A 13,691-nucleotide genomic window follows, 5' to 3' on the forward strand; every position below is an offset into this window, starting at 1 on the left:
AGCGGAGAGATGGCAAGAAACGGGCTGTAAAAGGGGAGAAGGGGGAAGACGGGAAGGACGGCGCTATATTCTGGGGCGTAAAAAGAGGAGACGTAGTGACGTTCTGGAAACCGCATAAACCGGGTGAGATGGGGATAAAACGCGTTGTCGCGGTGGAAGGGGATACCGTATATCCTACACGGGGTTACGCGCTTGACCCGCAGTCCTTCCAAAACAGACTGAAGGGGGTTCCAGACGGACTACCCGATCACGACGAGGACAGCGCTGCGGGTAGAGATGGAGATGAGGTGGGTAAGGTTGTTGTGCCGTATGGACATGTGTGGATTGAAGGGGATAATTGGCGGAAGAGTTTGGATAGCAATGATTTTGGGCCGATTAGCAAGGCGTTGATACAGGGGAAGGCGGTTAGGGTTTGGAGGGATTGGTTGGGGTTGAGGGAGGTGGGGGACGAGAGGGTGAGGGGGGAGAGGGGGAATAGGAGTAGGGTTGTGGAGGGGAGGAGTGAGGTTCCTGCGGTGTTTTTGGATGGGTGATGGGCTTGATTGATATCCAGGTAGTATGTACATATCTACTTTCATCCTACTTACTCTTTCTTGAAAAGCGTCTCAATCTCCTTACAAACCGCATCGGTTACACCCTTCGTGTTCTCGCTCCCACCAAGATCCTTCGTCTTAACCCCCCTCTCCGTAACATTCTCAATCGCCTTCATCAACCCATCCGCCGCCTTCTCCTCCCCAACCCACCGTACCATCTCCGCCGCACTCCAGAACGCACCCACGGGATTCGCGATGCCCTTGCCCGCGATATCCGGCGCAGACCCATGAATAGGCTCAAACATACTCGGGTTCTTCCTTGTAGGATCGAGGTTCGACGACGGCGCAATACCAATCGAGCCACTCAGCGCAGCAGCAAGATCAGACAAGATATCCGCGTGTAGATTTGTCGCGACGATGGTGTCGAGCGAGGAGGGATGCAGCGTCATGCGCACCGTCATGGCATCCACGAGCATCTTATCTATCTCAACGTCCTCGTACTCTTTTGCGACTTCGTAGAAGACTTTATCCCAGAGGACCATGCCGTGACGCTGTGCGTTGCTCTTGGTCACCATGGTGAGCTTCTTGCGTGGTCGTGAGCGCGCGGTTTCGAATGCATACCGCATTACGCGCTCGATGCCCACGCGGGTGAAGATACTGACTTCAGTGGCGATGGTGTGCGGGCTGTCTTCGTGAGATGTGCCGCCTTGGCCGGAGTACTCGCCCTCGCTGTTCTCGCGGATGATCATCCAGTCGAGATCGCCGGGTTTACAGTTTGACAATGGTGATGTGGTGCCAGGGAGGATGCGTGTAGGACGGACATTGACGTATTGGTTCAGCGACTTCCGGATTGGTAAGATGAGGGACCAGAGGGATATATGGTCTGGCACATTGGGCCAGCCAACGGCACCGAAGTAGATTGCATCATAGGCTTTTAGTTGCTCGAGACCGTCCGGTGGCATGTACCATCCTCGCTCGAGATAGTTCTTGCTGCTCCAGTCAAAGGTCTTGAAGTCAAATTCGAAGCCGCCGATGGTTTTGCTTAGGACGTTGAGGACTTGGACGGCGGCTTCTGTTATGTCGACACCGATGCCGTCGCCGGGGATGCAGGCTATACGGTGTATGTTGGTTACCGAGTGGATATGCGATGGCATCTTAGTGGTTGTGGTTGCTGTAGGTTCGGAGATATGTTCAAGCAAGGATCAGAAGGTCCGATTGATAGAGATCGGGATGGCGATATATTACCCTGCAGGTGATGGTGTTCTTTCTCCATCTGACGACGACAGCAGGCTCATGATGTCTTATACCGCAGGCAGGTCACGACTGCCGGAGATTCTTTCTCCGCGCAGGACAAACTACCTCCGGACATAATTCTGCGTCCCGACGACGCTGCCCAAGACAGATGCAGCGCCCATGTGCAAGGTGAGCTAGGCGCTCGCAGTTCCCCTCTCGAGACCCTGTGCGTCGCGCCTTCCCCGCGCTAGCTCACTGCAGCCGCATGCCCCACCAAAGCCACGCGTGTCGAACGCACCAGAGCTCACCGCTTGGGCCGAGACCACCTTTGCCATAACAAACGTCTTTCTGCCTTTCTCGCATCTGAACCTCAATTGCTTTTTCCAACACTACAGCAAAACACTACATACTACCCCACAATGGCAGCTGCGTATCCTCCCGGCGGAACCTTCTTCGAGACGGTCAAGAAGAGCTTCGTGGACGTGCCTGTCGATGAGTCCAAGGACAATGCTATCTCGACGAACGAGTTCCTAGAGGCGGCTGAGAGCACGACTACCCTGTTCGACGTCTTGGGCTCGGTGGCGTTCAAGCCTGTCAAGAATGACATGAGCGGTAACATCAAGGTGAGGGCTAGAACTGATGCTGCAGGAACAGCTGTACTAACGCCGGGCAGAAAATCCGCGACAGACAGCTCGCAGCGCCCGCCCAGTCAGAATCACTTCAAGAGCTTGCCCTGAACGAGCTTAAGGAGAAGAAGCACACCGCCACTGAGGGTCTCGTATGGCTGAACCGGTAAGCTCTCCTTTCACACCCCAACATCACGTTGCTAATCTGTCCCAGTGGCCTCGACTTCACTGCCCAAGCCCTCCGCCACAACATCTCCAACCCCTCCAAGGAGCTCGCCGACTCCTTCCGCGATGCCTACGGCAACACACTCAAGCCCCACCACTCCTTCATGGTCAAGCCCATCTTCAGTGCTGCCATGAGCGCTACACCCTACCGCAAGGACTTCTACGGAAAGTTGGGCGACGACGAGAGCAAAGTACAGGCTGAGCTCGAGAAGTGGCTCGCGGCGCTGGAGAAGCTTGTTGCTATCCTGAACACATTCTTGGCGAAGAAGGAGGCCAAGTGGTAGACAAGGAAAATGAAGCGACGATAGGTACTGGCATGTCCTACGCTATGAATGATGAATACGGGCAGCTATACAGTGCTGCATGACACAAGCTTTATACCTTGCGTCCGTGACCTCTATACATTCCCTTACCCATCCCACCGTCCTACTTCCTCCTCTCAAACACAAACAGCGCCTCGTCCTTGCCCGCAAAACTCGGCAACGGCATCCTAAGCACCAACTCAAATTGCTTAAGATTCTTCTCCACCCACTCATCAACCACCACATCCTGAAACCCCGTAAACCCATTCCCGTTCTGCGTCCCCGCAACTACAATCCTATCCCCAGCGAACGCCTTAAGCAGCGGACCCGTGAAACCCCCTGTCGCCTGCGGATAAACAAGCAACAACACGCACCCCTTCCCGCCATCATGGCGTTTAAGATACTCCTTCCCATCCATGATAATAGTATCTTTGATCCACGTCACCCTATACTCACTAACCTGATTATCAATAGCCCGTACATCAAGTCCCTTCTCCGTACCAATATGCGAAACAGGGAAGTTGCGGAGCATATACGTCCAATACCCATTTCCACTCCCTACATCCAGGATAGGCAATACATCTTCCTTTGCCGGGCGCGCCGGCTGAGCCAGTTTAGCCAAGACCTGCAAAGCGGCGTAAGACGGGACGACGCAGCCGAAATGGTGGTAGAAGATAGGGAGGATGTGATGCGAGATCCGCGTGTTTGTTGTTGAGGGTAAAGGACCCGCCCATTCTAGTTCTTCGCAGGAGTAGGCCCACAGATCGTGGTAGGGGTTTTTGTGCTGGCGAGCGGGCTTTTTGGGGTCTCTTTTCGCTGGGAGCAGGGTTTGGGTTGAGTTGTTGAAGAAGCGGGTTGTTAGGTGGTTTCCTATGCGTTTGCGGAGGGTGTCGGCTTTTGCGGATTTGGTGAAGTTGTTTAGGGCGGTGGGGATGTTGTTTTGGGGGGAGAAGAGGGTGGTGTAGGCTTGGATCTCTTCTGGTGTTGGGTATTGGGGCGGGTCGAAGGCCTTTCCTTCGTCGTCATGATACCATCCATGGAGACCGTGGGCTCTCTTCGCTTCGATGGCTCGTTGGGTCGCGTGGAGCGTTGTTTCGGCTTGGGCACGGTAGATGTATTTGTCGGTTGGGGGGATGCCGAAGGATTCTCCTATACATTGTGCTAACGGCTTGTTGCTGTGGGTTGGAGAGTATTCTTTCTCTGTCCAGGCCTCGAAGAATGCATCGGGGTTGAAGTTGGTCAGTGCCATGTTGGTGGTTCACGGGTAGATACCGATCCGCGATTATGCTTGCAAACCTGCACAACCACCAGTACAGTTGGTAATCCACGTTTCTAACTCTTCCTCGTGCCGGTACGTCAACTCAGAACGGTAGCAGGTAAACAACGCGCGAATCGCAATAGTTTGGTCGTAGTGCTGTGATCGGACTTGTTCCGCAACGCCTTCGGCAAGCGTCCAATGAGGGCTAGCTGAGAAAGAAGCAGGGGTGATTCCGTCATCCATCGGTAATCCGCCTGGTCAGCAAGCGTCTTCTCTCTTCCCCACAAGACCCTGTTACTAACCTGGCCGTGCCTTAGTCACTCATTGCAAATGCGAAGCGCGAAGTCAATGAAGCTTCGACATGATGCGCGAACTAACTCTCCCCCTACTAACAGCTATAAAGGCGCCTCGACGCTTTCGATGCCAGGATTCTTCCTTTCGTGATGACAGACACATCTGGTGAACATCGCTCTACTACAACAGACACATCGTACTCGACAACCACAAAGACACTTACAGTAGTCGTTGGTCTTGTCGCGATCATCCTGGCTTTCTCAAGCACGTTCCGCAGTATCTGGTTCCCTGCTGTTCTTACCAAACCCGCCACACGCGCAATGTCGACCGCAGGCCCAACTTCAATGAAGCTCACCAAGCGCGGTTGGTCGCAACGCGGACATGCCGACCACGACTGGCTGTACACATACCACACTTTCTCCTTCGCCTCGTACTATGACCCCAGACACGAGAGCTTCGGCCCACTGAGGGTCATCAACGAAGACAGAGTAAAGGCCGGCACCGGTTTCGGTACGTACACCCCGTCCCATATACACGCCTACTCTTTTCTAACACTACCAAACAGGAACACACAGCCACGCCGAATTCCTCATCTTCAGCTACATCGTCAACGGCGTCCTCGAACACAAAGACAGCATGGGCAACCTCGAAAACCTCAAGCGCGGCGAAGTCCAATTCACCTCCGCCGGCACGGGCATCCGCCACTCGGAATACAACCGCAACTCCGACTCCGAAGTCCACTTCCTCCAGATCTGGGCCAAGCCCAATAAGCGCGGTCTGAAGCCGCATTACGAGACGAAGAAGTTCACCGACGAGGAGAAGACGGATAAGCTGGTTAGGATAATGGAGTCCACAGACAGGTTGGAGAAGAGTAAAGGTGCTATTGGGCTGCAGGCTGATCTTAGCATGGATGCGTCGATTTTGAGCCCGGGCAAGAAGGTTGTTCATGAGCTTGTTGCTGAGGGGCCGAGGAAGCTTTTTGCTCACGTTGTCATGGGTGGACGGTCGCAGCCTAAGCAGGGTGGGGCGCAGATCAAGATTGGGGATCAGGTCTTTGGGGAGGGCGATGGCGCGTATATTGAGGGTGTGAGTGGGCCTGGCAAGATTGAGATTGAGAGTGTGGGCGAGAAACCCGCGGAGTTCTTGTTGTTTGACATGGGACCTCAGGATGCATAGACGGATTTCTAGGAACGCTTCACATGCTGATTTTCAAGATAGTAATGCACATTTAGAGTATCTTGCGTGTGCCATTTCAGCACGCTGCCGTCCATCCAAAATATTCCGCATCCGACATGGTAGGATTTTCGTCGACCTGAGGGAATCCATAGATTTCGTTCTTGAGCCTTCGCTTCAGCTCTTCCAGCACTCGATGATTCCGCTTACTGAAGGTTCCTGGTCTGATTGATGTCGCTAGTGGGACTGTGGGTATCTTGAGTACACAGCTGGTGACCATCACCACGTATACTCCAATGGCTACGCTAGGCTCGGCTTTTATCTTCATGGCTTTTGGAGTGAGATGGGGTCGTCTGCGTGAAGAAGAGGTTGGAGGGTGATTATACGCGAGTTGGTGACTTGGTGTGGTCGGAGACGTAAATCTTCAGCGGTTGGCTTTCACTAATCGTTTGATAGCTACGCTGTCTGCCTTTGGAGACCATGCAATCGGTTTGCTCCCCGTTCGACATCTGATCGAGCGTCAGATCCGCGGTTCCATAGATGCAATGCCAACGCAACGGTTTGATCCTCTGACCACCAACTTATTGCCAGCGCGCAAATCCACACCCTGACACGCAAACACTAAGTATCTCATCATCGCTCGACTCAGTGCCCGGCATCCGACCACCTCACCGGTGTCGTCGCTGTATAATCCGGCTCGATCAACACATGCTGTGTCAATGAAGCGTCACTACCAATCGACTCGCTTTCGTCATCAGCGTAATAGCCTGATGAGCTTTCCGAAGGCATTCTCCTGAGACCAGGTCTTCCATCTCGTGCAAGAACGACACCACAGCCATACATCGCACAGCATAGTGCTGCGATGAGGATGCCTACTAGGACGCCTAGCGCGAAATAGGGAAAGCATGGCGGTATGCTTGGAGGGTGTGGGTTTGGGTTTTGGATTATACCTGTCATGATCCGTGGTCGGCCGAGTGAATGGATAGTGGGTGATTTATGACTGAATGAAGCTATTGGAGAAGCTAATGTAGCGTAGTAGCAGGGCGCTATATATACATATTCCGGCTTGCCCTCCACATCATGTGGGTGCGTCACCTTGCCAGACGCGCCTATCATGCGCACCTAACTCCTCCCCCCAGCGTTTGTTTCCCTTATCAGCTTTGCTTCAACGATCTCAAGGCTTTTTATCCCATAGTTCTTCTAGTATATCTTTTCTTTTTGTCTTATTCACCGCGTCGTTCGTAAAAGGGTTTCCACATTCGTATCTTGAGTCACTGAGCGATGCTTGCGTTTTCTCTCCCTCACTGGGAACATCTACTCCATGGCAGAGGCTCGGAGACACTTCGTAATGGGACGACGAATCGCTGATGCCTGATCGGACACTGTATCTGGAGCTCGATGGATATGCCGGCCCTGGTATAGTAAGGCGTTGTGCGACGCTATGCTGTGGTGGCTGCACTTCTTCCTGTATAGATATGGCTTGAGGTATAATAGGTATATTGCGCAGACCATGCTCCTCATCTCTTTTATGAGATCGATGGTGGAGAGACAAGAGTAACCGGAAGGTGAATATGATCTGGATGAGGAGGACAAGGAGGATGACTAGGCAGATTACTGCTATGCTTTCGATCTCCATGTCGCATTTGTTGAAAGATGAGCAATGGGCATGGTGTTCAGACGAAAGAATTAGATGAGAGATGTATCTATCGTGAGCACACGTACGCGCGACGCGTTGTTATGATGATATTGACAGCAGGATAGCCAACGCAGGACGAGACGTCTGGAAAAGAAGTCTATTCCAAATTGAAACGTGAATCACACAATGGCGTCTCCAGTGCATAGCGTTGATCACTCCGTCATGTCCCCTAACTCCGCCATTTTCTTACTTTCTTTCTCTCATAGCCAGCACTTCTCACTGCACACGTCCGTTACACACAGGTACCAACCACCTTGCTCTCCCTCTCAGAAACCAGCGTAACCACCAACCCCGTTACTAAGCATAATACACCACCCCCGGATGCGCATTCTCCGCCGTCTGCGTCGGTCTCGGCCGCGTCGTTCTATAGTCGTAGTATAAATTTGACTGAGGATCTGTCTTCTTGGGTCCGGCATGGTAGTTGCGCGTTCTGATCTTCATGCGTCGGAGCCACTCTTTGAAGAGAATCCAGCGCCAGATGAGGGGGGTTGGGGAGTTGGGCATATCGGGTAGGTGAGACTTTACTGCTGGATTGTAGTACCGCAAGTTCGAGAGGTTTTTGGTTGGTGCACGAGATGTGGAGAAGACGGTGTCGCGAAAGATGTGCACAGAGGTAGAAAGTATAATAGAATTAGTGAATTCATCAGTAGATGACACTTATTGTCACGACTGGTCGGGTGCGTATGTCACTCATCACACACTTCACATCGCGAAGACGCCCACGTCCACGTTCATGATCATTAAGTAGAATAGAAGAAGAGAGTGACGAATAGACATTCAGTTCCAGGTACACAACCAACTAGCTTTTTCGGTGACATCATTGATAGCTGCAACACCCGTGCTACTTCGTGCACTTGATCGTCTTGTTCCTTCCAGCGAGCTGTTCGTATGGCATCTTGTGCAAAATTGCGGATGTGAAATGGGCGCGTATCCCTCGCATGATGGTTGTCCTCAGCTGCGCACTGGCATGGGCTCCTTGACGGCGATAAAGATCAGATAAGATACGAACGGAACGGCGAGGCAAAGGCCGAACAGCATGAGGATTTCGTATAACTGATTCATTGCAGGTGCGGATAATGGTCTGGGTGTGCTCGATCGAGATACGCTTACGCGTTAAGTATCTAGTACGATGTACCTAGGTATGGGGCTTTGTGGAAAGAACAGTAGACGAGGCTGGCTTCCCACGATATAAGCACCAAGGTCGTCCATTCCACCATCACCACTGCCAGCGTATCGCCTCTTCCTAGTGTCGCAAAGCGCTGGCCACATTATCCCTTCAAAAATGGTTATCATCCTCTTTATCCCTATCTCTTCCCAGGCCAACGCTCACCCAGCACATAGCTGTACCGCCCCCTCTTCTCAATCCGCGCATCCTCATCACACAATTCCCCTTCATCAAACCGCTCATACCGCGGTAAAGCCGAGACTTCACTGCTTCTCCTCGTCACCGCTCGCGATGGCCTCTGCAACCTTGTCGCACCGTCTTCCAGCCCAATGCGTGTCGACCCTTGTACCAAATCGGCGAATTCATGTTCACCAGCTCGCTGGACCCGTCGTTGATGCATTCTCATGCAGACTTTGTAAAGGATGCGCAGGACGATCAGGCCCGCGGCGATTATGACCATAACCCATAGTGCTTTAGCGTTGGGCCAGGTGAAGTCGGAGGCCGAGGCATCGTAGTTGCTGTCTGGGGTTGTCATGGCTGTGGCGATGAAGGAGGTAGTATACACGAGTTCCTAGAAGACATCGTGAATAACAAAAGGGCACATTGCACTTGAAGAAAGGTGCAGATAGTTTGAAGATTATCTGAACAGCAAGCTGCTTCGCTGGCGAGAGACCGGAAGCCGTGCTGGCAAACGCGCAAACGCAGCTTAAGTGTGAGGAACGACAGCTAGCGACACATCGTCGAGACAACATCTTCACGTCTCTCGTTTCGAATAGCAAACATTATTTCCTAACTTTGCCATACAATGCATGTAACCTTATCGTTGTTACGTCTCAGTATACTGGATCAACCCTCCTTCTCATCAGCATCCGGCTGATCCTCGTCGTGATAATCATTGACTCTCGGTCCCTCAGGTCCTTCAAGCGATTCGTCTACTTCGCGAAATGCATCTACGAAATCTATTCGCGCCAGGACGATGTCTAGATAGAGGGAGAGAGCAAGAAAGCCTGCGATCAGCCAGGTAGAAGTGTCCGCCATGGTTAGATGCAAGACACTGTGTTGAGATGTGTTTTGAGAAATCCTTTCGAAAGCGTAAGAAGTTAGATGGTAGGAATATAAATGCAGAAGTAAGAAGAAAGACACGCAACCAGTAGAGGGCGACGGGAAGTACTGGCCAAACGACCGTACCAGCAGCCGAACTCTGATGAGCAAACACCTAAATCGGGTAAGAAACTGAGACGTCTACGTGTATTCCAAACATCCGCGATTGCGAACGGGATGTTACTTCCATCTATCCTAGTAATATACAACCGCAAGTGTAGGTACTCAAAAACAATGCTCTGCACCAGCGTCATCCTTAATGACTGAATAGGACACGTCCACGAGAGTGCAGAGTTTATTGACACTCGTGGACATGTTCTATTAAGTCATTGATAACAGCGTTGATGTAGCAAGTTGCGTAATAATACATGGGTATTCTGGTCCTTCTGCAGCATGTCATCTCCAATTCTCGTTTCCATCATCTCTTGCTATCCTTCAGATACGCATTCCAATCAGTCTTCTCACCCTGGACATCGACTCCCGTCACGCCGTCCCCCTCTGTCCAACCCTGCCACTTCTCCAAGCCAAACAGATGACGCATAGTAGGCCGGCCATGGGGGCAAGCCCACGGCTTATCCATACTGCCCATGTGCCGAACAATCTCCCGCATGCGTGGCGTTTGAAGGGTCTTACCGATCATGACCGAACTTCTGCACGCGCGACTTGCAAGCAACTTCCTGACCTTGGAGGGGCGCGGTATATGCGATGATGTGGACATGGAAGAAGACTGCGGGCTTTCTACAATGAGTGCGAGGAGTTCCTCTAGATCCGTAGGTGTAAAGGTGACTTCTTTTGACATTGGCAATGAGACCAACTGCGCATGGTTGTCTGCGCCATTTTCATCCTCGGTGTCTAGATCGACAACAAAGCCGTTTGCGGTGAGCGAGGGGTTGTTCGCGCGGATAACTTCCTTCTCCACGGCAGTCAGCTCAAGAGGGTGTGGGTGGACTAGTCGCTGTGGCACTAGCGTTGTCGTGGCAGCGAGACGCTCAAAGTTGTACTTCTCGTCACTCGCATGCTGGTCGATGATGAAGAGGTCTGACGTGGGTGATGTGGATGTAGGCGGCCGTACAGCGATGATGAAGCCAAGATTGAACTGACCAATGATGCGCATTTCATTGAAGTCGGCTTTCGTTACTGTAAGGCTGAGACGCTCTTCTGGGTCTTCCTGGTTCAGCTGGGTGCTTGTCGGTAGTGCAGTCGCCTCATCGGTCTCCACAATCGACGCGTCGGTGGATGCCTGTACAGTTTGTAGGTGCCGAGCAATGATATCCACATCTGTCTCGATGACACGCTCAAGATTGATGGTCCAATACTTCTTCTGAGTAACCTTGAATAGTTTGTTGGCGCGCTTGAGGTTCATTTCGGTGGGCCGGGCTGCAGCTTCTTCAGCGTCAGCAATGAGCTGCGCAATCTTCGCTTCTTCTCTCTCTTTCTTTTCGGAATCTTCTATATACTCATCATCATCTGTGATCTCGGCTTCAGCTTCAGCTTGAGGCTGTGATTCACCATCAGATGAGGATTCCTCTTCGGGAGCTTCTTCGGAAGTGACTGTTGCGCGCGGCGGTGGGGCGCTGGAAGAGACAGCGATATCATCCGTCCGCGGTTCCTCAAAGCCGCGGGACGGCAGGCGCTTATGCGGAGATGGAGAGCGTACAGGTGCATCAGACATAAGACTGTCTTGCGCGACTTCAGTCTCGTCCTCCCCCTCCTCCTCATCATCCTCCTCCTCCTCACTACTTTCAGCCTGCGTACCCGGTGCTGCAAAGCCGCTCAGACCCTTCTTGAATAAACTCCTCTTTGGCGTCTGATTCAGCGGCTTACCGGAGAGAGAAAACTTGGGTGTGTGTATCCTAGAGCGTTTGGCAGCCATCGATTGACTCCCCGTACCGATTGTGGAAACAGTCGTCGTGTCACCAACAGTTATAGTAGCCTTCTGGATTGGCGTGCGCATTGGACGCATACGATCAAAGGCGTTTTGAATGGTACTTTGTGACCAGGACTTCTGCGGTGTCTGTACTATGGCCGGGATTGGCTGTTGTTCATCGTCACCGTCATCAGTGGATTCTATATGCTTTGACGAGATGACTGGCTCCTGCTTGTGAGGACTCTGAGATGCTATGCGGGCATTGAAATCTTGTACGATTTTCGAAGGTTGTGAAAGCCTGACCGGAACCCCTGCTGCTTCGTCTTCTGGTTCAAACAATGGTGACTGTGACCTTGAGCGCGCTGGCTCGACCCGATTCTTCCTCTCTGGTGAAGGGCTGCGTGGCAGGACATGTGAATCGGACATGGGCTCTTCGGGAGACTCTCTGTTCTTGGAGGAGCTGGCTCTTCTAGGTCTTACCATTGGACGGACTGTTCGTTCTTCGGAGTCCCTGCCAGCAAACCGCTCAATGAGACTTGCCTTTACGAAGCCTGGACGGACATTCATATCAGGCGTGTCTTGAGGAGATGGCAATTCACCCCTGTTTGGAGTCCTTTGGGGAGGCTCGACAGCATCTTCCGATTCACTTCGGTCGCCTGCAAATGCCGGGGTAGTGCTTTCCCGGGGTTGTATTGTTGGCGGCTTGAAGGCGGATGTGGGTGTCTTCTTGCCCAAGAGTTGAGCTTGGGGTACGCTCTGATCATGGCCCTCAAATAGCTCTAAAAGAGCGTCCTTGAGGTTCTCCAATAGCGTAGTCTGGTCGTGGAGCATGATGGTTCGCTTGTCTGGACTCACATTGACATCGTAGGCATTTGTGTCCAGCTGGATGTCTGCAAATACAAAAGCCGACTGCGTGATGTTATAGGATCTGTAGACCTCATTGATCGCCTTGGCAACTTGTGGCAGAGCGCAAGGCCGCGAGTTCACAAAGAACATCTGTCGGTCTTGTGTCTGGCGACCTTCACCCACAACAGGGCGGGAAATGTGGCCCACTATCTTGACTGTTTTTGAACCTGTTTCCTCTTGTGTGCTCCAGTTCTTTGCGCTTTGTGTGGCACCCAGCCGGCTCGAAGGGTCCATGACGAATTCGAGGCTTAGAGGAATCAGGGCAGCAATCGTCTTTGCGCCGTAGACATTGGAGATGTTGTCTCGCGTACTCGCATTCGCGTTGGTCGAGAAAGCCACCGTCTTCTTTCTTGACTGAGTCAGCACGATGGACGGGTGGATGGATATTGGATCTGCACTCACCCTTTCGGTATCTGATTGCTCACCGAGAACTTGACGCCTACGCTGATGCAAGCATATGCGTTCAGCAGCTGCAGCACTTTGTTGTACTCCCGCTTGATGTTCTTCTCGAGCTCCTTCCGCCGTACAGGTAAGTTATAGAACAGTGTCTCGACCACCACAGTCGTGCCCTGCTTGGCTGCTACCACCGACGTCCCCTTCAGCTTGCCGGACTGCTCGAACTCCAGCTTTGTACCCTTTGGGCCGTCGGAGGGCCGAGCCGTAATGATGTGAAAGTTGGATAGCGCGCATAGCGACGACAAGGCCTCGCCACGGAAGCCGAATGTCTGTAGGGACGAAAGGTCGTCGTAGGTAGCGAGTTTGGACGTGTAGTGCTTGAGCGCGATCGTTTCGTAGTCGTCAGGGGAAATGCCAGAGCCGTTGTCTTGTACTTCTATGGCGTCCAGGCCATAGTTCTTGAAGCGCACCTCTGTTCACCATCAGTCAGCTTATGTCAACCAGAAATCGTGGGGCGAAGACATACCAACTGATGTGGCGCCTGCATCGATGCTGTTCTCGACAAGCTCTTTGCAGACTGACTCCAGACCAACAATGACCTGGCCGGACTGGATCTGATGCACAGAGCGGCCCTCGATGGCCTTGATGGTGGCCATGTCAACCCATGCCGAGGTGACGTCCTGGAGACGGTTGAATGCGGACGGCGTGACTACGCGACGCGTTTCGGGCTAGCCAATGGACGTGACGCGCTAAATGTGGGGGTCAACCGGTCGTACTCCGCACCGATGAGCTTCCCGCTTCACGTTTCAGACTTCAGAATAAATAAGTTGCGCCTTCGACACGTTTAAGTTTTCAACCCCCAGACTTCAATTTTCCTTGCTCTTCGCGTGCAAGATGAATGATCCAAATGAGCTTG

At 52.5% G+C, this 13,691-nt stretch overlaps 5 protein-coding genes across 5 annotated transcripts; 2 read left to right on the plus strand and 3 right to left on the minus strand.

The window, feature by feature from the left end:
* Positions 1–583: 583 nt before the first annotated feature.
* Positions 584–1,687, minus strand: J4E87_009238 (uncharacterized protein; the record flags this gene model as incomplete). The annotated part of the gene is made up of 1 exon (XM_049380816.1): positions 584–1,687. One exon carries the CDS (start codon positions 1,685–1,687, stop codon positions 584–586), a length of 1,104 nt encoding a protein of 367 aa, XP_049229447.1.
* Positions 1,688–2,185: 498 nt separating this feature from the next.
* On the plus strand, positions 2,186–2,901 carry J4E87_009239 (uncharacterized protein; the record flags this gene model as incomplete). Its single annotated transcript, XM_049380817.1, has 3 exons — positions 2,186–2,389; positions 2,440–2,558; positions 2,607–2,901. 3 exons carry the CDS (start codon positions 2,186–2,188, stop codon positions 2,899–2,901), a joined length of 618 nt encoding a protein of 205 aa, XP_049229448.1.
* A 142-nt stretch (positions 2,902–3,043) lies between these two features.
* Positions 3,044–4,168, minus strand: J4E87_009240 (uncharacterized protein; the record flags this gene model as incomplete). The annotated part of the gene is made up of 1 exon (XM_049380818.1): positions 3,044–4,168. One exon carries the CDS (start codon positions 4,166–4,168, stop codon positions 3,044–3,046), a length of 1,125 nt encoding a protein of 374 aa, XP_049229449.1.
* Positions 4,169–4,791: 623 nt separating this feature from the next.
* J4E87_009241 (uncharacterized protein) lies at positions 4,792–5,647 on the plus strand (the record flags this gene model as incomplete). The annotated part of the gene is made up of 2 exons (XM_049380819.1): positions 4,792–4,981; positions 5,037–5,647. The coding sequence occupies 2 exons, from the start codon at positions 4,792–4,794 to the stop codon at positions 5,645–5,647; spliced, it is 801 nt and encodes a 266-aa protein (XP_049229450.1).
* A 4,377-nt stretch (positions 5,648–10,024) lies between these two features.
* On the minus strand, positions 10,025–13,431 carry J4E87_009242 (uncharacterized protein; the record flags this gene model as incomplete). Its single annotated transcript, XM_049380820.1, has 3 exons — positions 10,025–12,728; positions 12,782–13,247; positions 13,302–13,431. 3 exons carry the CDS (start codon positions 13,429–13,431, stop codon positions 10,025–10,027), a joined length of 3,300 nt encoding a protein of 1,099 aa, XP_049229451.1.
* Positions 13,432–13,691: the final 260 nt, after the last annotated feature.

The sequence above is a fragment of the Alternaria ethzedia genome (assembly GCF_023757985.1).
Source record: "Alternaria ethzedia strain BMP 0044 chromosome Unknown scaffold_33, whole genome shotgun sequence".
NCBI lineage: Eukaryota > Fungi > Ascomycota > Dothideomycetes > Pleosporales > Pleosporaceae > Alternaria > Alternaria ethzedia.